Genomic DNA, 24,184 nt, shown 5'->3' with positions numbered 1-24,184 from the left:
CAGCATGCGTTTGGACATTTGGAGAACTTGGAAGTTTGAAAGATTTGGAGATTTGAAAATTGATATTTAAAAATAGAAATTTCACCATCGTGCACTTAAAGCGGATGTGGGGGAGTGGATGATAGACCCGATCAAGATCCCATGGTTCCGTCGTCCCGGACCATCATGACCCTGGTCTACTTAGTCAGAGGAGGTCGTCGACCAACCTGACAGAAGATCTTTTGTCGGCAACCATGGGTTGCTTCGTCCAGATACATTGTAGACCTGGGGTGGGTATTTCCCTAAGGGGATAAAATTTGAATCCACCTAAGTAACAGAGGGCTTTGTGCCCTACCGATCATATCTATTGATTCACATCTCAAGATTTTGATGCCTAAGGAATGTATTGGATCTGGCATGAACCAGTTATCTGTGGTGCCATTTGGCGGCAAAACCACTCGGTTCAGAGGGCACGGGTCATAACCGTTTATCCTGCGGTGCTATTTGGCGGGCAAACCGCCGGTCAGAAGACACGTACCACATCCTTATTGGCAGGAGATTGGTTTGAGAATGGATCCTAATGATATTTTCGACTAGGCATTTGGCTCTTTGTGAGCTGAAGTAAATTTTGATGTTGTCCACCTTGGAAAACTGTTGGCGGAGGGTTGATGAATTTTTGCTTTGAGTGGTTGGTGGATAGATTTCAATTTTAAACATATGGATTAGAATGATTTTGGATTTTTGGAGTATTTGGGTGGCATTTGAAAATATTTGAAAACCCCTCCGGTTGAGATAGACATTCAACACGGTCATCATCGGGGTGTTTGGGGCCATTTCCATTTGATTGATCGAACCCTGTCGACTCGATCGGGCTGTTGATCGAGGATCGAGTTTCTTGTAGGCTTTGTGTCCTTTGATTAGTGAATTCTTTTGATTTTAGGTCTTGAAGGCCTAAATGATGTATTGAAACAAATACACCGGTCGTCACAGCCGTGTATTCGTTAAAGGGTTCAGACCCCTGTCGACTTCTTTGATCCGTATATAAGGATCGGGTTCGAACTAGAATTCACTTATCGCCCGCGCAGCATCCCTAGGCGTCACGTGTGTACCAATAACACGCTCGCCGAGGCCCATGCGGATGATTTTATATAATTTAGACGTACCCCATTGTGTACCTTGTGTATGCAATTATAGTGCATGTGATGGATACTTTAAAATATTGTAGTTGTGTAAGATAAACTATCGTTTGGATGCACACAACTTTTCATTTGAAAGCTTATACACGCCTTCTGTCCGCTAATACGAGTGTTGCGGATCCGGTGGCGTAGCGTTGTAGGTTGTAGACGCCTTCTGTCTGCTTGTATCAGTGTTGCAGATCCGGTGGCGTGCATCTTGATATTGACTCCCCCTTTCTCATTCACCGGGGATGGATTTTCTGGATTTTGGAGTCAAGACTGCTGATTTGGAAAGAACCTTTTAAGCTCTTCGGCGTAGTTGGACTCGTTATTTTCGGTGTTTGTAAGACACCAGAACTTTTTCTTCTTAAGTATAGAATAAAGAGACTTTGGAACACCAGGAAGTTTGGTTCTAATTTGTTCAAACTTCCCTTTCTGATTCTTGCCAGGGAGTGTACTTTTTTCGTACTCGAGTTGTCCTTTGTCTTCGGATACTTGTAGATTTTAATCATCGTTGTCGTAGGAGATATTTGTACTTGTTCCATAGTGGTTCGATATGCTTACGATATGCCCACTGTTTTTTATCCACAAGCAGGTGGTGTTCGTTTGCAAGGACCCGTTAACAGCCACTACGAGCTCCTGGAATTGTTCGTAGGAGAACCCATTTGTTGCCTACATCATGCCACACTGTCACCAATCTCAGGTGGGTTTGTTTGATTGTACTTGTTTGTAGAGGTGGATCTTCCCCTATCAAATGCAGTTTTGTTCATCTCAATCTACAGGCATAATTAAAAATTATAATTAATTATAATAATTTAATTAATAATTAATTATAATAATTATAATTAATTAAAAATAATAATTATAATTAATTAGAATTATTTAAAATAATTATAATTAAAAATTTCTAATTTTTAATTATTTTTTTTTAAATCCCTTTGTTTGGCGGATTTAGAGATTTGGCCGGAGAAGTGCTCGAAAGGTAGAAAGTTACCTTCACTGCTCGTGAGCTCCCATTGATGCTTCCGATCATAATGTTAACTTCCGATCCGCAGGGAAGGGAGAGTCGTGGATGGAGCAAAGTTGGACCAGCCACGAAGGAGTCGAGGCTGCGGCGAAGGGAGAAAGTTACCGTTCCAGCAAGCGAGCTCCTCTGCTTGCTTCCGATCAAATGTCGAAACTTCCGATCCTACAGCAAGGGAAAGTCGTAGAAGGAGCGACGTCGAACAGCTACGCAGGAGTCAGAGAAACGTCGCAAGGGAGAAAGTTACCCTTAGCAGCCAGTGAACTCCCGCTCGATACTTCCGAACTGGTAGGAAGGGAAAGTCGTTGAGCGAACGAAGTCGAACAGCGACAAGAGACCGAAGCAGCGCGCGAGAGGGAGAAGAGGAAGCAGAGATCGGGAGTTTGGAAGCCAGGGAGAGGGATCGGGAGTCCAGAGAGGTCGAAGGCCACGTTGCCTCGAGGCTTTTAACGACTCAAAATGAGTCGTTCGGCGGTCGTGGGGAGAAATGACGCGAGGCATGGCCTCGTCGTGCGAAGAGCGGTCGTGCGACGTGCACTGATCGTTGAGATGGCAGAGTAGGTAAGATTTATTTTTTTTTTTTTTTTTGTCTGCAGCAGGTCAACAGTATCGACTGTGGGATCAACGCTACGGGATGATGGGATGAAGTTACGATTGACGCATGCTATGAGACGCAAGGTTGAAGCTACGGTTGACACACTGTGAGATGCTGGGGGTCGAGGCCACATTGGAGGCTACTACACTCCAGGTCATGCCCTGCACTGCATGATACTGGGGACGAAGAAGGGTTCGGTTGCTAGGTTTTTGACATGGCTAAAGGGTTCAAAGAAGGGTCGGTTGCTTATTCCAATAATACCCCTATGTCCATCTCAATTTTTGCTTAAAATTGACAACAGGACCAAAAAGATCCCATTTTGAGAAGTTGGGAATCCAAATTGGTCCCTCAAAAAAGTTTGAGACCATTTTGATCCCTTATAAAGAGTTGAGGGACCATTTTGATCATTTTTCTCTTTTTTTAATTAAAATAAATTTAGATTGTATGATTTCGTGGCTCTTCGTATTCCGCTCCTACTTAGCTTTAAGCCTTCTTTGGCTTTTGTGTGATGGGAGTTCGCCCGAGAAGGGAGTCACAACGGGATCTCGCCCTTGTTCTTCGCTTTCTTCTTTGGCTTCGCGCAACGTAAGTTCAAATTCTGCTACCAAACAGGCCCCAACTGCCTTGTTTCTCATCCCAAACTCTCCAAGAACAGCATCATCTCTGCAGCGCCTGAGGAGGTTTGTGTGAGGGGCACCTTATTTTAACAATTATTTTTAGTTGAGTTGTTGTTTGTAACTAATAAGCTATTTTTATTTGTTTAGATATATCTTTACTCACATCGGATTTTTCTCTTCCATATTCTTTGGGCTATTAAATGAAGTCGTGATGGCCCAAAGTGTTGAATCCGCCTCTTGAAATTTGCCTACAGGCTCGTATTTTGGTGTGAATGTGGAAGAAAGAGGGAGAGTCGATGTAAGAGGATCAAGCCGAGGAATTCACATATATGAATCACAGTTTGCTACTGCTGCTCTCACATGCTTGGGAATCGATAGTGTTTTATGTTATTTATGATTAGCAAGAAAAACATTTCAAATTTCATGCTTTAGGTTTAAAGAGTTTATGGGGCATGGAGTTGGTTGTACTGTCCCCAGTTAGAAATAGTAATTTTAAAAATTGGTTTACTTTTTTTTTTCATTAAGATTCAAAAATATCATATAATTCATGAAGTGCTCGGCTGCGGTGTAAATCTGCTAAAGATTTGTGCTCTCAGCGTCTACATACTTTCTTTTCTCTAGTAGACAGGCAATTATAAGTGCTAAAACTTCTGAAAAATTCTCCCAAAATTTTAGTTTTCAGTACTTGTGGGCTTATATTGAGTTTGTAGTTTTTAATTTGATTGCAAGTGCTGCTAAATCTGTTTAGTTGTTGTTCAATTAATGTTTCACAATACTGTTCCATTGTCGTACATATATTCTTCTAAGAATGTTGATAATTATACTTGATATTGAAATAATTATAATTAGTGATGCAATTAAATATTTGATGTGGGGAAGTTGGCGTTATTGACTATCAAAACTTGCACTTTTTATATGCTTTAGATTAGAATTTAACAAAAAATGGTAGTGCTTAAAATAATTTCTATTATAAAACACAAGGAAACATTTATCTTGAGAGCAATTCAAGGTTTACACTTTCATAGTTGAGAAACTGCATATCATTACATAACACAGATTTGAGATGTTGAAGCAACCTATCCTTATAAGTACATAAGCAAAATGTTACTCTTGTATGATGTCATCATTCCTCTTTGTGCAGTGGACTCCATTGAAGATAGAGTTAAAGCCTTATTAGAAAGTAACTAAGCTAACTTCAATGCCTGGTTGCTACTTGTAGCAGAGGTTGAGAAAGAAAATCTTCAACAAATTTATAGTATGTCGCTTTTGACCACTCAGCCACTCTCCCCTTCCCGGGCCAATCGCTTTTGACCACTCGGCCACTCTCCCCTCTAAATGGGTTCCTTAATCAAAAGGATGGTTGAGTTCTTTCTGATTCAGTTCGTAAGATTGGAGGGAACTCATAGATTAGCTAGCATTCTGGGAGAAGAATTTCATTTTCATCAAAATTTCTTGAAAGAAATGGGCAAAGCTTCTACGACAACTTCCCCCTCATTGCCATCGTAGGCCTTCCCCGGCTCCCCTCCTTCGTAGCTTCTAGCTCAGTTTCGGCGAAACTTCACCAGTAAGTGTTGGTTCTTTAGTCATGCATGTCAAACCTATGGATTTTTTTCTCATGTTTTATTTCCAAAAAAATCTTCATGATATTGAATATTGTTCCTCAACTTAGCTCCACACACTTTGAGTGACTAATTGGAAGTTATTCATTAAAATGCTTACTCATGTCACGCTAAGCTATCACTTACAATATGACATGAGTTTAGGATTACATGATGGTCGTTAGTGCACGGAATAGACTGCCATGCCTCGCATTGTATAGACTAATAAAGTAAGTAGTTTTAGAATATTGCCCTGAGTTTGGGTTGATCTTCCTTTGGCTCTATCATTTTGCTAACTAAAAAGCTATTTTTTACAACAACTTAAAAATAAGTTATTTTCCCCAGAACTTGTTCTACAATCACAAATAGATTTTTATTTTAAGAGCAATTAACACTATATATTTTCATATTTGCATGATCTATTAAGTTGCAGTTTCTACTTTTAATTAATTTAATTCATATTTAAAATCATTTGAGTTTTATAATTTTTTTATATAGTTATGTAATTAAATTAATTTATATTCTGTTTTTTAAGCTTGATTTGCTCGTTGCTCCCTTTTCTTAAAAGGCATCAAAGGACCTCATAATAAAATTAAGAAAATGTATGGTGTATTGAAGACTGCAAGGTTAAGAGCAACATTAAGTTAATTTCTGCCTAAATGAATATAGTCAGCAAAGTTAAGCTATATCGCTTCATTGCCAACAAGGTGGTTGTATTTGATCAGGAATTTTTATATCTAATTTAACTAAAGTTCAGCTCATAAATGAACTAAAAGTTTAGCTCAAATATGAAAAACTACTAGACTCAAGGGAAGCTAAAATATGATTTATTTTGGACTAGTGTTGACCCCCCCTTTGTCTACATCATATAGTGACAAAAAATTGTGTATTTAATCATGACTAATAAGTCTTAGTTTAATGGTGCACCTTCTTCAAATTTTCTTTGTTGTTTTTGTTTTGTTAAAATGTTTAACCTCCAATAAAGGAGAGGTCCGTTTGCCCTACAAATTCAAATTCAGCTTATGAATTATATTTTCATTCTTTTTTGCTATGGTTTCTATTTTGAAGCTCATTTAATCAAAGATGTTTCTAGGAAAATTTAAATTCAATAAAAATTAACTCATTATAATCATTAAGAGCACTTTATTCTGGTGTGGTGTTGGATCTTTATTCATCTGTGAACCACCTACTCATCCTGAGAGATTGCAAAGAAGTAAAGATTAAATTGTATACTACTTGATTTCATCTAAAGTGCCAAATTTCCTAGAAGTTGATGCATGTAAAAATTAGTAAAGTTAACTAATTGCTGTGATAGTTCAATTTTTTCATTAATGTTTTACCCCATGTTATATCAAATGTAGAATGTTTTAGTGCCTGTAGCGATAATATAACTTTAACTTACATCTAAATGTCAGTAGACTGGAATGTGGTTAGTTTCATGCAGATTAGATTGATTTCTTAATGGTCTACAAGCTTTTAAATCCTTGAATTTTGTTATGAGTTAGTTGTCTTCCAGTCTTCCCCTTCCATCAGCTTACCTCTATCAATATCTCTCTCTTTTAATTAAGATATACTTATAAAGAAAAATAATTTTTAATATAACTCCTTGTTTATTGAATTCTATATTTAACATCGTATAATGCTTATTATTTTTAAATTTGTATTCAACTGCACGTGAACATTTAAACATCTCTAGCTTAGTTGATATTTATCAGTTATATTCAATTATTGTTATTAATCACTTAATTATAAATATTTACTATTCGGGTAATACAATTCCATCACTCTTGCTCACTTCATCTTCTTAGTGATGTAAATTCACCTATATGTCTTCACCTCCAAGGTTAAAAAAACCTTCCCCATTCCTTAATTTTTAGATTATTCTTAGTCCTTTTTTCTTTGTTATTATTATTAATTACATAATCATACATATATATTATTTGGTTAATAATATCAAAAGTTTATGGTGCTTATTAATATTATTGGAGTTAGAATTATCCAAAAGCATCACTTGCATCCAACTACAACTCTACTAAACTTTTTTTTCAAATTCTTATGATAACTATGCGAAACCAGATTTCGTCTACTTAACTTTCATGCTTGCCTTACTCTTATCCAAAGATTTTGTAACTGCTACCACACTACAACTATAATAAATAATTACAAAAGTATTTATGTAGTTACTAATATAGAATCATAGATACATTCTAGGCAAGATTAACATTTGCTTTTATTCTTTTTTACACAGATACTACATTTAAGCTTCTACTACACATGAAGGTGACAAGAAGCATATAAAGTGGTTTTATAATACTTATAGAGGCATATACTAGGTGACAACAAGCTTCTTAAATTCCAGCAATGGGTTCGTAGGTGCTTATTTTAAAAGTTAAATAATAAGTTTCCATAATATATGTGTACTCAACTGTATATATGCCTACCTATTTTGAATCTTAGAAATTAACTAACATTTTGATGGATTTCAAGTATTCTAAGTTTGATCACTTGCTAATGAAATGTCTTAAATCCATTATGTTCCATTTTCATTGTATTATGTCCGTGACCTTTAACACATTTTATGGTTGAGAGCAAAATCTAAACTTGTATGATGAAGTTATTGAGACTTTAGCATCTTTTTAATGAGGTATATTAGTACTTATTGGCATCTATTATTTCAACTTCAGTAACTAATATAGAATTCCTTCTGATAAATGCAATAACCTATTATCTTTGACCTATCAAATCTGACATCACAATCTGAAATCACTGTAAAGAAAGTATGCACTTTGAGTAAAACTATAAACACAATGATTTCTCAAGTTTGTAATATATAAGTGCGCTTATTTATTTATTCATGTGATGATATATAGATATGTTTATATGGATATAATTAGAATATAAAAAAGAAGTGCTTAAATCTTCATTTGTGGCCTTCAAAAGGATAAAATCAGTGAAATTTTAAGAACTCTAATGTTCATACCAACAGCTTAAAGAAAATGAGGATAGAATATTGTGTTATTAAGTTTAAGTTTTAAAAAAAATGAAATATTTTGAGAAGAAAAAGGTAGATTTATTCATAAAAAAATAATAATAAAGGACTAATCTACATTAAGGTGGGTGCATCAAAATTTTAAGTTGACAATGACAAAAACATTAAAAAATTCAATTACTTCTATATTTTTCTTAAGAACATTTTCTACAAGATTCACCTAATGAAGAACTCAAGTTCTATTCACTAATGCTCATAGGGATTCCCAAATAAAATAATTTTCTTCCAGTAGCCAATGACCCGGTTAGGAGAGTAGAGGTAGGAGCGTAGAGGTATTAGATTTGACTTATGTTAAGAAAGGTAGAGGCAGACCTAAAAAGACTTGGTTAGAAAATATTATGAATGACCTTTCTTTGTTAGATTTAAACGAGAATTTGACCTTTAATAAGACACAATGGAGAAAAAGGATTCATGTAGCCGACCCCACGTAGTGGGAAGGCTTGATGTTGTGGTTGTTGTTGTAGTAAATCTTCATATTTCTCTTTTTGAGTTTTTTTAACTAAAATTTCATCCCTTATCAATTTTATTTGGTTAGTGCTTCTTTCCTACTATATAGTTGATTGGCTGCAAAGGGGTTGCAATAGGGATTGAAGAAATGGAAATTTGAATAAAATATTATAGGATATATATTTGCTTTAATAAACTCTATATGGCATGTTTTAAATTTCATATCACTCAACAACTTAGAATAATTGATCCATATAAATCATTTATTATTTGACACTTGCATTATATGCATTAAAAAAAATATTCAATTTTATCATCAAGAATCACATCATCTTTAGAATCATGCCTTGATTCTTTTTGTTTTATCATTAAGAACAACAACATTTGTAGAATTATTAATAATGATAAATTTATTATTTCATAGAGAAGTATGCACTGCTGCCAAACATTATGATCCAACAAGAAAATATCAAATGTTCCCCAATATTATGATCCAACCAATCTCTCATATTTAAATAATGGCTGGAATGTAAATATTTTTCCACATTTTTTTTTAATTTTACCCATTTAGAGAAATTACATGGCCTATGACTCTATGAGTTAATTATATCATAATAAGCGATGGCTATATAGAGTTGTGGTAGATCAGACAAACAGAGAATATTTTCATTGTATGGGCAGTTCAAATTAGATCTTGAAATTTTTAGATGTTTTCTTTAATATCAGATTTTATTTTATTTTATTTCTTTTTTGTTTAACGAATGTTGTGATCATTTTATATAAGGAAAAAATAGTAGAACGATAATTATTTTTACCAAATAATCATGGTGTAACTCTCTCCACTTTTTAAAAATTTACATGATATTTCAATTTTAAGTGGGCTTTTCTTGTTTTAGATAAATCTTATTTTCTTATGGAACCTGTAGTTTTTGGTTAAGAATAGCACTCTAGGTTAGGAATAATGCGTTTTTGTCTATACTATACTATCAAGAAACTTTTGTATTTATGGGTTCCCTTTGAATATGTTCCTTTGAATCTAATTTTATGTGCTTATAAATGCATTTCTACTTACAGGATCATCTGGGATTGGATTACTCCTCATGTCATTATAGTTAAAATTGGAGGGATATATTCTTATGTTTAATTTCATTGATAATATTTATTTTGCATTAGTAATATGAGTGTAGAATTATTTGTATAAAACTATAAAACAGATATAACCAGAAGGCCTCAACCATTGAGTATAAGCTTTGGCCTTGTGATCATGCTCGGGATGGAAAATTTAATCAAATAATGCAGTATAAAGCTTAGCACTTAGACCAACAAAGATTGGAGAAATTACAACAGCAACAGGGTTCTCAAAAAGATAAGTTTGTAATTCAGATGAGACAACACACAATATTGATCCGTCAGATGCCATTACCATCAAGTGAAGCAAGTGCAGAATTATTTAGTAGCTGTGGTCAAGTAAGTTCTAAAACTTCAATTTAGATAATCACATATGTATCTTATGCTAATTGAGTGCAATTTTTAGATTTTCTTTTGTAGATTTTGTCCTATATTAGCTGTTGTTTATTCATACCCTCCTAAAGTTTTTCACCAAATATTTCTAAAAAAAAAACTCATAACTATTTGCAGAACATATGTTAATCCATGCATGCACATCTAATATACACTCATTTTGGTCGAATTTCTCTTGATTTTTTATCATTTTCTTAATCAGCCTCTACCCCTTCTATTTTAGGCATAATCAAAATATTTATCAATCTGAAATTGATCAACGAATATTCTCTTATACATTTCATTAATTTTAAATAAATCATCCTAAACTGACTCATAATTCAATGACCCTAACCCTTACCATTGTAGGCAATTGCATGTGATTACTATTGTAACTATAATGATGATTATCATCATCATCATAAATATCTTAGTTTGCATTTTACATTATTCACATATTTAGCATGACACAAATAATCAATATCTTTCAGTTGAACCAAAAATTCATCCGTGTTTTTTTTATTTTAATATAATAAAATTTTATTATGGGTAAACTGTTATTTTGTGAATGAGTTAAGATAAATTTGCTCTCCCTTTCGCCTATTTAATTTAGTATATCAATATCATAATATCATATTTATAATAAAATTTTGAGCTTCTCTTCTAAATCCAAATTGATTAATTTTATTAAATTATTAATTCTATGTAGAAAAAATATGTATTTTTCAGTATTGAATTGTAAATTATATTAACACATTTTCTATACGTTATAAGAAAAATATATAACCTTTTACAAATATAATTAATAATTAGAATTGCTTATATGGATAAAATTAATAATTTTATCTTTTAATCAAAAAATATATATAATTAAAGATCTCATAATATTAATTTTTATTTTTAAAACTTTTATCACATGCATTTAATGCACGTACAATAAAACTAGAATAATTAGATAACTGATGAAAAAGCAAAACTAGATAACTGATGAAAAAGCAAAACTTACAAGCAGGCGTTTGTTGGGTGAAAGTGATGTGTCAGTAATCGTCCAGTGTAAACTTCTTGCAAGAATGTTTTTACGCACCTTCCATTGATTCTCCACATCATATACTCTAATATTACTTCCCTGAAAAACATCATTATGTAGTAAAATTAAAAGTAATATCATACAGGCTTTAAGTTCTAAGTGTAGACAAGGATTATCGAATCAAGGATACTGCACATAATACATCAGAATTAAATGGTTGTATGAAGGTTATAATACCTGAAATCCAGCAACAAGAAGTGAACCATCATCAGAGAACTGAGAGACATATGCTCGTGAATCCATACTATCAATACTCCAAGGACCATTAACAGGTAAATACCGACCAACAGCATGTGAACAATCAGCTATAGTGAACCTACCCATAGCTTCTCTCCCAAATAGCATCCTAACTATCGGGATGGGTAGTTTTTGTCTGGGAAATGTTGTCTTCCGCAAGTTTTCAGAGGGTTCGGTTCTGAGCTTAGTAAGCTGAGAGATCTCCTCATCAATGGAGAAACTTTTATCCAAGACATCGACACTATTCTTATCTTCACGCATCCTGAACCATCCATTAGCCGCTGTTACCATAAAAAAGAAACAAGTGATTAGTTACAACTATATGCACCTTCTAAAAGACATTAACAAAATGCAATATTTATGCACTCAAACTAAGCTTAAACGCACAAACAACGCATAAACATGAAAATTTATAATTGTGAACCTACAAAAAGGTTGGAGCCTAAATAAACCTATTTATGCCTTCCCTTGATTAGAAATTTATGGGTATTCTTTGGCTTGAGAAGGATGATAACATCTTTGTCTATATCACTTCTCAGGTGATAACATTTCCTTTTGATAGTTTGTTTGGGATGTTAACAAGTTTTGGGGGAAGTAGAGTTATTTTCTTTCTTCCCTTTTTTTTTTATGTTAACCTCTTTTTCGGTTGTGTTAACAAATTTGAGATTGGGGCAATAGTTTTGGAAGATTGAGCTGGCATAGACACCTTTGGAATTAAGTGTATCTTCGTAAAATTAAACTTCATAAATTGTGAAAAGTTAAATGTGGCAAATAATTTTGTACTTAGGTTTATTTTTATGAAATTCATTCATTGATGCATAGTGGAGGGAATGATGTCATATTACTGAAACATAGTCGTCCTGGGAGAGCTCTGTAGGAAGTGTCAAAGTCGACCACATAAAACTTTATTTCTACGTATAACTTTTCAAAACTAAAGGGCAGGATGAAAAATTCCATAGTCTTCTACCCTTGCTTGATGAAGCCTTATACAGGCACTTTATCCCACCCGAGGTGTTGGATACCAAGAGAAAACCACTTTAATGCTCGTTGACTAATGAGATTCACTGAAGAACCTATGCCAATTAGAATATGGTTCATCAAGATGTAATTGTTCTTTGTTGTGATATAGAGAAGGTGGTTACATTCAAAAGTCCCCAACAAAAGATCTTCTCCACATAATATAATAATCAAAGTATTCTAGGAAAGAATAACCTCGTTCATACACCAATACACAAAATATGCCTCAAACTACACTGAGTTTAGTATACCTTAGATTATAGCTCGGATGCCTCTTAACATAACGAAAAATTCATATATGCTAAAATGTGCCAAGATTTTTTATAGGGGTGAAAAGACATTATAATCAACTCCCTTAACGGAGATCACTGCCTTTTGGGGATTCTGAAGGGAACGTCTTCATTGATCATTATGTTCTTGCATTTATCCTTGTTTGGTGGTTAGCGTTGCAAACAAACCAAGCTGGGTCAAGCAGGTGCTTGAGCATGTTCAAGCTAGTTTATTATCAGCTTGTTCGGGCTCGAATCACGCTCAATTCAAGCTTTTCTAATTGTGTTATAGTTCATTTAAAATGATAAATCGTTATGCTTGATTTGTGTTCAGTTCATTTCGTGCATAACGAGTTTTGAACAAACTAGCCTTATCAAGTTACTAACAAGCTTTATTAGCTTAACGAACGAGTCGTATCGAACCGACTAATAAATAATTAATGTAAATTCTCTTCGTGAACGTATCTAACGAGTGATGTCGAGCTACCAAACAAGCTCGTTCACATATAAACGAGCTCAAAAAATGATTCTTCTTATAAACACTTATTCATGAAGACTTGAAACAAACAATCCAATAAACATAAACAAATACCCTTTGTTCATGAACAAATTCATTCTAATGAAATATTATAACATCAAAAATGAAACTATTTTTTTATAAAAGAATGATCACTTATTATAATAAAACTAAAAGTTATGTGAGAATATATCAAATAAATAGATACTTATGAATATAAAAGTTGTGATTAAATTATATATAATATTAATTTAATATATATTTATAATTTATTTTAACTAATAGATAATATAATGTTAAATTATTTATAAAATTTATTAACTAATGATTACTATATTATTAAATTATAATAAATATAAATTATTTATATTAGATTGTTTATCATTTTCATAATGAGACTTAATCAAACCCATATCAAATATTAATCAAGTTTTTAAGTAGTTTTTTTTTCAAGTTTTTTAACTAGCTTATTCATGATCTCTGTATCGAACATGAATTGAGCTTCATATCGAACTTGTTTACACGCTTTAAATAATGTTATTCATAAACATATACAGGTTGAACAAATAGTTATTCAAGCTTATTTACTTAACCATCGAATATTAAAAAAAATATTCAAGCTTGCTTGATTACTTAATCAAACAATCATGAATGAGCTATAATCGAATCGAGCCATGAGTAAATTGTTTGATTACTTAGTTTGTTCGCGGTTGGTGGTCCTTTCTTTTGCAAGGTGGTAGTCCTTTATTGCTCGTAAATTAAACCTAAGTCGCCTTCTTTGATTTCTATTTCTTTGACAACCTTTGGAATAAGTTTCTACGACGACATTAAGAGATTGACTAAAGATCTCAGTGTCACTTTATAATCTGAATGCCTCATTGTTAACATCATTTGAGGTTCTTAATCACTTTCCTCTGAAAAGTATAATCCTACTTTTGATATTTTGTATGTCTATAGGCCATCAGAGAGGATCAGGGTATAACCTCCTTCATCTGTTAAGGAGGATCCATTAAAATCAATTCATTTGTTCCAGGACTCTCACTAACAATATTGAATGAGCCATGAACTAGAGTTATTAACCTAGTAGAAACATTAAAAGTATTATAGACAATGACCCCAATCAAGATCCTTACACTTAATAGTGTCATTGTTGTCATCCCCCTACACTTAATAGTGTCATTGTTGTCATCCCCCTGTCACTAGCATAAAGGGAGACTTACAAAGTAACATCTCAAAATTATCAACAAATTTTAACCGAGGATGATTCTTCATTATCCCACTTTATTTTGTCTATCTTGAGCTCAAACATAAATTATATGCCACATATGTACAACATCGCACTAACACGGTCACAATATGCAGTAACTTTTAAGCATAGTCATGTACCATTTACCATGTAGTGTTTATCATCTTCTACTTCTACGGCTATGCTTCATTGCTCGTCATCGTAAGTTTAACATTTAACAAATAATAAGCAAGCCACTTCATATGCCCCAATCCATACTAACTACATATACGTTGTTTCAGTCCAGACGCAGAAATGCATTCACAATCAAGTATACTTGGTTATTTTAGAATGAACTGAACGCAAAATGTCCAACAATTTTGTTGGTAATAACATATTTGGCTGTAGTTCCAATTCAAAGTATAAACAATGCCCTTTGTAATAATATGGTAAGAACAGGGATTGGATTTCCAACCTGAATGATCCAATGGATTTCAGAACTGTTGCGTCCTAGAGTATTCGCGGTGGTAGAGAAATATAAAGTTTAATGTCTTAGCATTGTACGAAGATCCAGCACACACAGATAAAAAGAGGGTGCATCGTTCACTAGAGCCACTAATATTTTTATGTGAAAAACCCCTGAAAAAGGGGAAACCCACGGGGCCTAGCCCAGTTTGAATGAATCCACCAGTATTGCAGTTGATTACAAATGAGGCCCTTCCTTAAGGGAAGACCTTAACTTGATGTACATATTATAGAGTACATTATATGATGAGAATACAAAGAATCATTGTTGATGTGTTTGTTTGGTCTAAAGAATTGTAATTGGTGGGCAACGTAAGTCGGAAGGACCGTAGACTGCGGGCGACGGAGGTCAGAAGGACTGTAGTCGGTGGGCGACATAAGTCAGAAGGACCTTAGTCGGCGGGCGATGCAGGTCGGAAGGACTATAGTCGGTGTACGACGTAAGTCAGAAAGACCGTAGTCGGCGGGCGACGGAGGTCAAAAGGACTGTAGTCAGTGGGCGACGTAAGTCGGAAGGACTGTAGTTGGCGGGCGACGGAGGTTGGAATGACTGTGTCAGGTAGAAGTCTAGCAATGGACAAAAATCCAACATCGGATAGATGTCCGGCGAAAATCTGACGACGGATAGAAGTCCGGCGTTGAGTAGAAATTTGGCGATGAGCGAAGGTCCGACGTCGGGTAGAAGTCCGACGTCAGTCGCCAGCCAGGGAGAACTCTAGCATTAGATGGTATTCGGGCAAAACTCCAACGTCACTTGGAGTTCGGGTGAAACCCCGTCGTCACTTGGAGGTCGGGCGAAATTCTGGAGTCACTTGGAGGTCGGGAGGAATTTCGGTGTCACTTGGAGTTCGGGCCGAATTCCAACGTCACTTGGAAAGTCGGGCGGAATTCCGGCAGCATTTGGAAGTCGGGCAGAATTCCGCCGTCGCGTGGAAGTCGGGCAGAATTCCAGCGGCGGTGGTCGAGAAGTTTCTTCCCTCATATCCTTCTCTTTTTCTTCTTCTTCTTCTTGCTTGGGTCCCCTCTCAAGAAAAATGTGGGATATATTTATAGATTTCTGGAGTGGCATGGCCCGTAAATAGGTAAGAAATCAAGAGTAAATGGGGAGTGGTTGGATGGACGGCCGATATTGAATCCCTTGATCGTGTACCGTTTGTCAGACATTTGAAGGTCTTAATGATGTTGGAATTCGGAGATCTTGGGCTCATTGGATTTGTCTCATCGAGCCGCTCGATTCGACTATTAGCACGTCATATTTGGAAACCATTTTGTAACTCAAATTGTGGTTAGAACTTTTTAATAGCGCTTCGGGTCCTTGATTTGGACTCATTTGGGCTCGGATTGAGTTGAATTTGGTGTCGTTGGGTTCTTATTTCTGAGACGCTCAGTTTGATTGTAAGTTTGCTGAAATCAAAGTTCAGGTGATCCGGGATTTAATTTTTGAAGTTTCCGTGATTCGTGGCCGATCACGATACTTTTTTGATGATATATCAAGAACAGTGCAAACTTTTTCGGTGGAGTTATCGTTGAAAGGTTAATCAAATAACAGGATTCCAATAAGAAAAAGCCGATTATAAATAGTCGATTGAAAGACATGTCGAAGCCTTACCGCATATACGAATTAGAATTAGGGTTCCACCGAGCTTCTTTCTCCGTCTGCTGATATGCGACCAGAGGGAAGAGGTTGGGCAAGGAGCCAGGCAGGGTGGAGAAGAACAGAACGGCGCTCGCCGCACACCTGTCGTTGAAGATCACCCTTCGCCAGCGACACGCGTACTTGAAATTTCCGAACCGACAAGACACGCGTTCAGGCTAAGAAATGTATAGGACGTCTGAAATGCCCGCGGATTTGGTGCGAGTTCCGTTGGAGCTTCATTCGGGTAAAATTTGGTCAAAAGGAATGCAATATAAAAGTCGTGGGGTTTAAAAAATATATTTTAAATTTATTTAGATGGTCATAAAAGGAATGTACTTTTTTTTAATTTAATTTGAAGTAAAATAAATATAATATTAAGTATAAAAAATTTGTGTTTGAGATGGTAAGTGGAGGCGTATAGCCGACGGTGAGCATTGGAGGGTGGCGGTGATGATGGCGGCGAACAACCGTGATGGTGGCGGCGATCGAAGGCGACGATGGATGGCGGTGGCGACGGCGGCGACTGGCAGTCATCGGCGATGGGCAGCAACAACTATGATGGGGTGCCTGACGGTGTCGACGATGGTTGGTAGCAGCAGTGGCGGTGGAAACATGTGATGAGCAACGACAGCCAGTGGCAGATGGCTATGGTCGATGATGGTAGATAGTGGTGGTCGGTAATGGACAATGACCGATGGCGGACGGCAGAGGGGTGGCGGTGAAGACGATGGTCGTCGGTAGTGCTCAATCAATCTTTAGAGCTTTGTAAGTGGTTCTCATTCAAAATTAGGCGAAAACAATTTACCTCAAAAATGAACTTGAATACACTTGATATATCCGCAAAAATCAATCATGATCGAGCATGAATCTCAAGGGAAAATCATGATAAAAACTTCCAAAATTAAATCTAAGGTCATTTGAACTCCGATTTTAGCAAACTTATTGTGAAACTGAACTTCTCAGAATGACGAACCCAACGACGCCAAATTCAACTCAACTCAAGCACAAATGGATAGAAATGGAAGACCTAGATTGCATTTGGCAGGTTCAAACTATAAATTGGATGATCAAACGGTTTCCAAACGTGACATGCTTATAATCAAATCGAGCGGCTCAACGAGGCAAATCCTAAGAGTTAGAAGATACCTTGATTGTTAAATATATTCAACATTAGTGTAACATAAGAACAACAATTAGGTGTGTCTAATAAACTTTGGCAATTTATAATATCCACATACATGCTCCATAGGAGTGCAACTTTAAACTTAGCCAACATTGAGTCATTATACATCATAGGAGTTAAACATACAATGATTTGTCATTAATTGATAGCAATGATAATCATAATTAACCCTTCCCTTATGGTTGAAAACTTCAATAATTAATAATAAACCAATTAAAATTTACAAAAATAAAATACCTTCAGTCAACTTCAAATCAAATGTATAATCATTAAAAATTAAAATTCAAACTCAAATTTATTAAATTTTAATTAATATTTTAATTACCTTTATTTAAATATTAATTAAATAAATTCATTAAAATTTTTCAAAATATAAAATAAGTCAAATAAAAAAATAAAATCAGAGAATTTTAACTTTAATATAAATAAAATTTTCAATTAATATTTGATTTCTCAATTTAATTAATTACATATAATAAATATAATAAAAATACATAAAAATTAAATAAAATTCATAGATTAATAATTCAAATTTTTTTAAAAATGAGTTTTAATTATAATTCATTAATAATTAATCAAAATTTATTTAGAAATTCCAAATAATTCAATAAAAATCAGAAAATTCAACCAAAATATTAAAAAATAATAATTTAATTTGATAATTTATTTGATTAAATTTTATTTTTATCAAATAAAATTTATAATTAATCTAAATTAAATATTAGGCTTTCATGCTTTACACTTGATTCTTTAAAACTATCAAACAAACATGTTCATGAACATATCTATGAACAAACACATTTATAATAAAAAGCAATTGTCTATGTAAAATAATAACATTAATCAATATGAATATATTTTTAAATGAAGCTTTTGGGGGATAATCTCTTTTAGAATTCCACATAAGACCTAGAGCTTAAAGACAACAATCATATATATATATATATATATATATATATATATATATGATTTTATATGTATATATGGTAGGCTTAGAATCCAAATTTGTTGTGGTGGAGCCTAACTACCTTTCTTTTATATAGAGTCACAACATGTTATAAATATTCAAATCAATAAGGTAATAAAATTCATTTGTATTTATGTTCAACACTCTTTTTTATTTATATTGCATACACTAATTGCATCTTATGGGTTATAGATTAAATTTGTGGGTAGAATTTTCTTAGCTTTTCCTCAGTGTATGTGTTCCAGACTTTGTAGGAACATATATGTTAGTTATAAGATAATACAGTATTGGGTATTATATATGCAAAACATTTACCTTGACATGCATATATACATGCATTTTATTTTCTACAGCATACACTAGCCCAACATACAAACCTACGACAAGGTAGTGGGGTCCTCTTGCTCCCGGAGAATGCTGCGTTATTCTTGTTGGTATAGGGTCGTTATGCTGTTAAAATTTCTATGAAATTAATTTTGGTGGTTAAAAAATTTAGTCGAGTTAATTAAATAAGATAAAATGTTGAGTTCTTAATGAGTATTCTTGATTGTGTCACTTGAACTTAAAGTGAAGATTAATCTTGAGTGACTAATTTGGAGTCTGATTTATTCCATTGAACTCTTAGGATAGAGCTACCTTTATCCAACGTTTCATTTGTCACGACCCGGCCCGGTTCGCATGGGCGAGGCGGGAACATAGGTCGGACGGTAGGCTAAATTATCTAATCACTAAATCTATCTCCATAATAATTGAAAGAGTCTCTAAAACATCAAATTGAAAACACTTAAATATAAAATCAGACATAACCATAAAATTACCTTTGCTCAAGCGTTCCTCTTCTACGATATACATTGCCACCCCTTCTATTCATTTTTTATTTTATTAAATTTATCTGAAAAATATTAACAACTAACATTAAGCCAAAGCTCAGTAAGTAAAACACAATTCTAAACTACAGTAATCAAGAAAAATTGTATAATATGCTAGATGTCAATTTTATATGAACATAACATAAAAATGATTTCATATTAACATAACATTAAACATATCATATCATAAACCATATTTTCATTTTTCTTTTCATGTTCATATCATTATACTTAGCTTTCTCGTTTCATATATTTTACAACCGTCACAGGAGACACGTATAGTACCATAAAGGTACTCCTTTACCATTTTTATTTTTTCATATACTTTACCATTTTAATGTGCACGAGTACAGCATCCCATGCTAGTATCATAAGGGGGTGAGCTCCATCCTTTCAGCATATACATACAAGCATTCAATATAACATTCATATCAATTCATTTCATATAACATAAACTTTATCATGTAAGGTCATAAAATATACATGTAATTTGCATGATCATTCCTTCGATAAGAATCATAAGTGGGCTATCAAACCATATAACTTGAAAGAAACAAAAGACATTACTGCAATTAAAGAATCATGCATACTTACAGAAGTTTGGAATTTGATTCCCTTGCTAGGCCTTCTTCCTTCGATGTCATCACGATTAAATCACCTATAAGTATCAATTTCTCATTCTTAAAATCTACAAAATAATTTAAAATAAAATCTTTTTTTTCTAAACTATTCTAGGTTCTCTCTCTTTCCCTCACTCTCTTTCTCTCTCAAATAAAACTTAAAGCACATATATATTCTAAAAATTCAATATTTTTGTATAATTACTTATTTCATCTAAAATAACCCTTTTTCCATAACCTAAATTTATTTAAAATAACTTCTATTTTCGGAATTATCTTAAAACCCTAAATTTGGAAAACATATTTTCATTAAAATGCTTAATTTTGCATGCTAAAACTTCATATTCATCAAATTAATATTTTTGGAAAATAAATTTTTGAATTTAAAATAATTAAAAAATAGGAAAATACATTTTGTAAGAAAAAACTCAATTTCTTTCTTTAAAAACCCTCGTAGGATCCTTAGGAACAACATTTGCAAAGATACTTTCAAAAATTTCAACTAAAGAGAAAAACCCTAATTTTTAAATATCCAAAAATTTCATTTTCATCGTTAAAAAGTTCTTCTAATCCTTCCCTATTCAATCCTAAAAGAGATTTGGAAGAAAAAGGAGTTTTCCAAAATACTTGAGATCTAGAGAGATTCATTTTAAAATAATCATACTTGAATGTTCCTCTCGTCATCCTCTTCGATTTGGACTAATTTTCTTGCCGGAAGATTGTCGCCGGAACGCCCTTGCCTTCCGCCCGTCTGCCCCTTTCTGGTGTTATGCAAAAGAATGAGAGGGGAGGAGGGTTTCGGTTTATTCATAAAAGGGAGATGGGTTTATGCCTAAAGACCAATATGCCCTCACTTAAGTGAATTTGGCTTAAGGGATACGTAAGGATAAAATGAGCATTTTGAAACTTCAAACATTTTTAATTCCATATTTAGACAAAATTAGGTATATGTGTTATATATCAAAACGATCATAATTTTACAAGGAATTTTCTAAAAAAAATTCTTTTGACATTAAAAATTTCACTTAAATCTCGTCACGACACTTTGAAAAACGTGCGAGGTCTAAAACGGCATTTTTGGGTTTTACATCATCGAGGATGATTGCTTGTGAAATAAGTTGTTAGCTGGTTACTAATTCCAAGTAGGCATAAGCTCAATTATATATGGAGACTTCCTTTCCTAATAAATAATAAATATATATGTATGTTAAATATGAATGCATTTTCTATAAGATTTAACAATATTTTGGAAGAGATGGTTTGCATTTTAAACATCTAAGGCAACTTGCTTATATGTAATTATATTATAAGTTTAGGTCTAATATCTAATTTAATCAAAAGTTTTTTTCTTTAGAGATGTAATTAACTGTAGAGGCTTACCTCTATAGGAACATAAGATTCCAGTATAAAATAAACCTCTCTTAGTTCATTAAGAAGGGGGGGGGGGGGGGAAGAATCTCTGAATGTCGATCAAGCTTATCCTAAGTCAATTTCGTATTTAAAATGATAGGTGAGTATAACTTTTATCCTTCGGAATAACTATTACGCTCCCCTACGCCAAGTTGGAATATGAAAATAATTCATTTCTTTCCTTAAATTGACAATATGAGTGTAAGTTTATTCTTCAGAATTATTAAATTATTAACACTAATTATGCATATTTTTCTAAAAAAATTATGAAATCAAATCGAGTGGCAAACATTCACAAATTTAATTTATTTAGGTCCAACTTACTCATGATTCATACCTTTTTCAGTTCCCCCTTTAAGTGAGATGTGAAAATCCATAGGTGAGGACACCCAAAGCCTTTTAAATTTATTAGAGCTTTCCATATACCCCTTAACCATCTTTGGAGCAACAAAAGCTTTCTTTGACACTCAAACCATTTTGAACATCTTTTGCGAGCTCTTTAAGTTGATTTTACTTGAGGAGTGATTGATCTAGCACACAAAAGGTCAGTGCAAGCTCTTCAATCCATATGTTCAATTGACTATATATCTTATTAGATAATTTGTCCTCAACCCTAACCAATCTTTATTTTTGAATGATGGTTACTCACACTACATATTATTTATTATTATTTATAGTTGTGCATACATTTCATCATCAAGAGTATTTTCAACCCTAGTACACTCCATTGGATGCCATGATGACTAAGTTATTCCCTTTAAAATTAATTACTTGCTTTTGCTATCATATATCTAATTAGAGGTAGGGATAAAATCACACCCCTCACTTCATGCATGATGAGCATATATAAGGTAGGTTAAAGAAAGTGAGAAGGTGCATGTTGCTAATCAAATATTTAACTTTGTTGAGGTCGTGAATGAGGTGCACCATGAAAATGATATGGAGTGGGAATTGGAGAAAGAGGAGTTTAGAGACCAACTCCTTTTTATTATATGTGCAAGTAAGGTGTGGGGAGAGTGAGGGATTACTACTCTTATTATTATATAATATATAGATAAGAATATGTCAAGTTCATTAGAGATAAGAAAGTCACAAAAGAGTAAGAAGTACTTTCCTGAGAATTTCATAAATTTATCAGAGAAAAGACACAAGCTCATGAAACTATGCATCATTAGTCCATTCCATTTAATTGATGAGGAATTGTTGTCCTTCTTCAAGTCATATATGTTAGGACTAGTTAACAACTCATAATAAAAGTACATAAGAGTGGTTAGTGAAAGTGCAACATGGTTCTAATAGTTCAAGACTCCTATTACATGGTTATATAGTATGATGAACTCTTTTAATTCATTAAAAGTATAAATCAATCATTTGAATAAGCATTCAATTAACTTTAATTTTATTGTGTTCTGGAATATTCACGGTGATAGAGAAATATGAAGTTTAAAGTCTTAGTTTTGTACAAAGACCTAGCGCACAATTAGATAAAAGAGATGATGTATCATTCATATGAAACACCAATGTTTTTACGCGAAAACCCTTGAAGAAGGGTAAAACCATCAGGCTTGACCTAGTTTGAATGAATCCACTATTATTTGATGTTGATTACAAATGAGGCCCTTCTTAGGGGGAAAGTTGTAGCTTGATGCAGCAAATATACATCAAATAAAGTATATTACATGGGAAAAAATCAATATTGACATGTTTGTTTAGTCGGTAGAACCATAGTCAGCTGGAGACGATGGCCATAAAGACTGTATTCGAGTTGTTGAAAGCACTATAGTCGACAAACGACGAGGGTTGGAAAGACCATATTTGGGTGACGATGGTCGGAAGGATCATAGTCGGCGAGCAACGGAGGTCAGAAAGACCATTGTTATGTGATAGAGGTCTGAAGGATCATAGTTGGCGGGCGACGGAGGTTCGAAAGATCGTAGTTTGGCGATGGAGGATAGTGGTAAAAAATATCGCACTCTCATGATGTAGGTCGAAATGATCGTAGGCAGCTGGCGACAGTGGTTATAAAGATCGTTATCTAGCAACGAAGGTTGGAAGGATTGTAGTTGACAGGCGACAATAGTTGGAGGGAAGTCTGAGGATAATTAGTGGCCGGGAGTAAGTCCGGTGACACTCGACGGTCGTTAGAAGTCTGGTGTCAGTTGGTGGCCAGGTAGAAGTTCGACACCAATCAGTGATAGGGTCGAAGTCTGACGTCAGTCGGTGGTTGGGTGTATGTTCAAAATAATTTGAAGTTGGGAAAAAATCCGGTGATGGTTGGTGGCTGGGCATAAATATGACAATAGTTTGTGGCCAAGCGGAAGTGCTTATTGATTTTTATGTTATTTAATAAGGGAGCAAATTTGACGATACCTAAGACCCATGGTGCTAATGTAATAATCTTAGACAAATTATTTGATCAATAAGGTGTAGTAGTCTACAACTTTTTGAAGTATATGAGAAAGAAGTCATTCTAGTGGTCCAAATTCCTCAAGTTATGGGTTAACGCATAACTAATATTTTTCAATAATCTGGAACAAAATCCATTGGATTATATATATATAGAATTAAATAAAAAAAATGAAAGCATTACAAACTAGCAAAGAAAATCTAGGCCGTCCTTTAAAAATAGTAAAAGGAA

At 33.9% G+C, this 24,184-nt stretch overlaps 1 protein-coding gene across 1 annotated transcript in view; it reads right to left on the bottom strand.

Annotated features, from left to right (window-relative positions):
* Positions 1 to 16,736, bottom strand: part of LOC114579469 (LEC14B protein-like) — a 20,407-nt gene extending 3,671 nt beyond the window's left edge. The window contains exons 1-3 of the mRNA XM_028694146.1: positions 16,471 to 16,736; positions 11,249 to 11,589; positions 10,991 to 11,110 (exon numbers count right to left, since the gene is read on the bottom strand). Coding sequence (XP_028549979.1) covers positions 10,991 to 11,110; positions 11,249 to 11,569 — 441 coding nt within the window. The 5' untranslated portion in view covers positions 11,570 to 11,589; positions 16,471 to 16,736. The remainder of the gene's footprint in view (positions 1 to 10,990; positions 11,111 to 11,248; positions 11,590 to 16,470) is intronic.
* Positions 16,737 to 24,184: the final 7,448 nt, after the last annotated feature.

The sequence above is a fragment of the Dendrobium catenatum genome, unplaced genomic scaffold (assembly GCF_001605985.2).
Source record: "Dendrobium catenatum unplaced genomic scaffold, ASM160598v2 fragScaff_scaffold_407, whole genome shotgun sequence".
Lineage (NCBI taxonomy): Eukaryota > Viridiplantae > Streptophyta > Magnoliopsida > Asparagales > Orchidaceae > Dendrobium > Dendrobium catenatum.
This window is presented reverse-complemented; position numbering and strand designations above follow the sequence as displayed.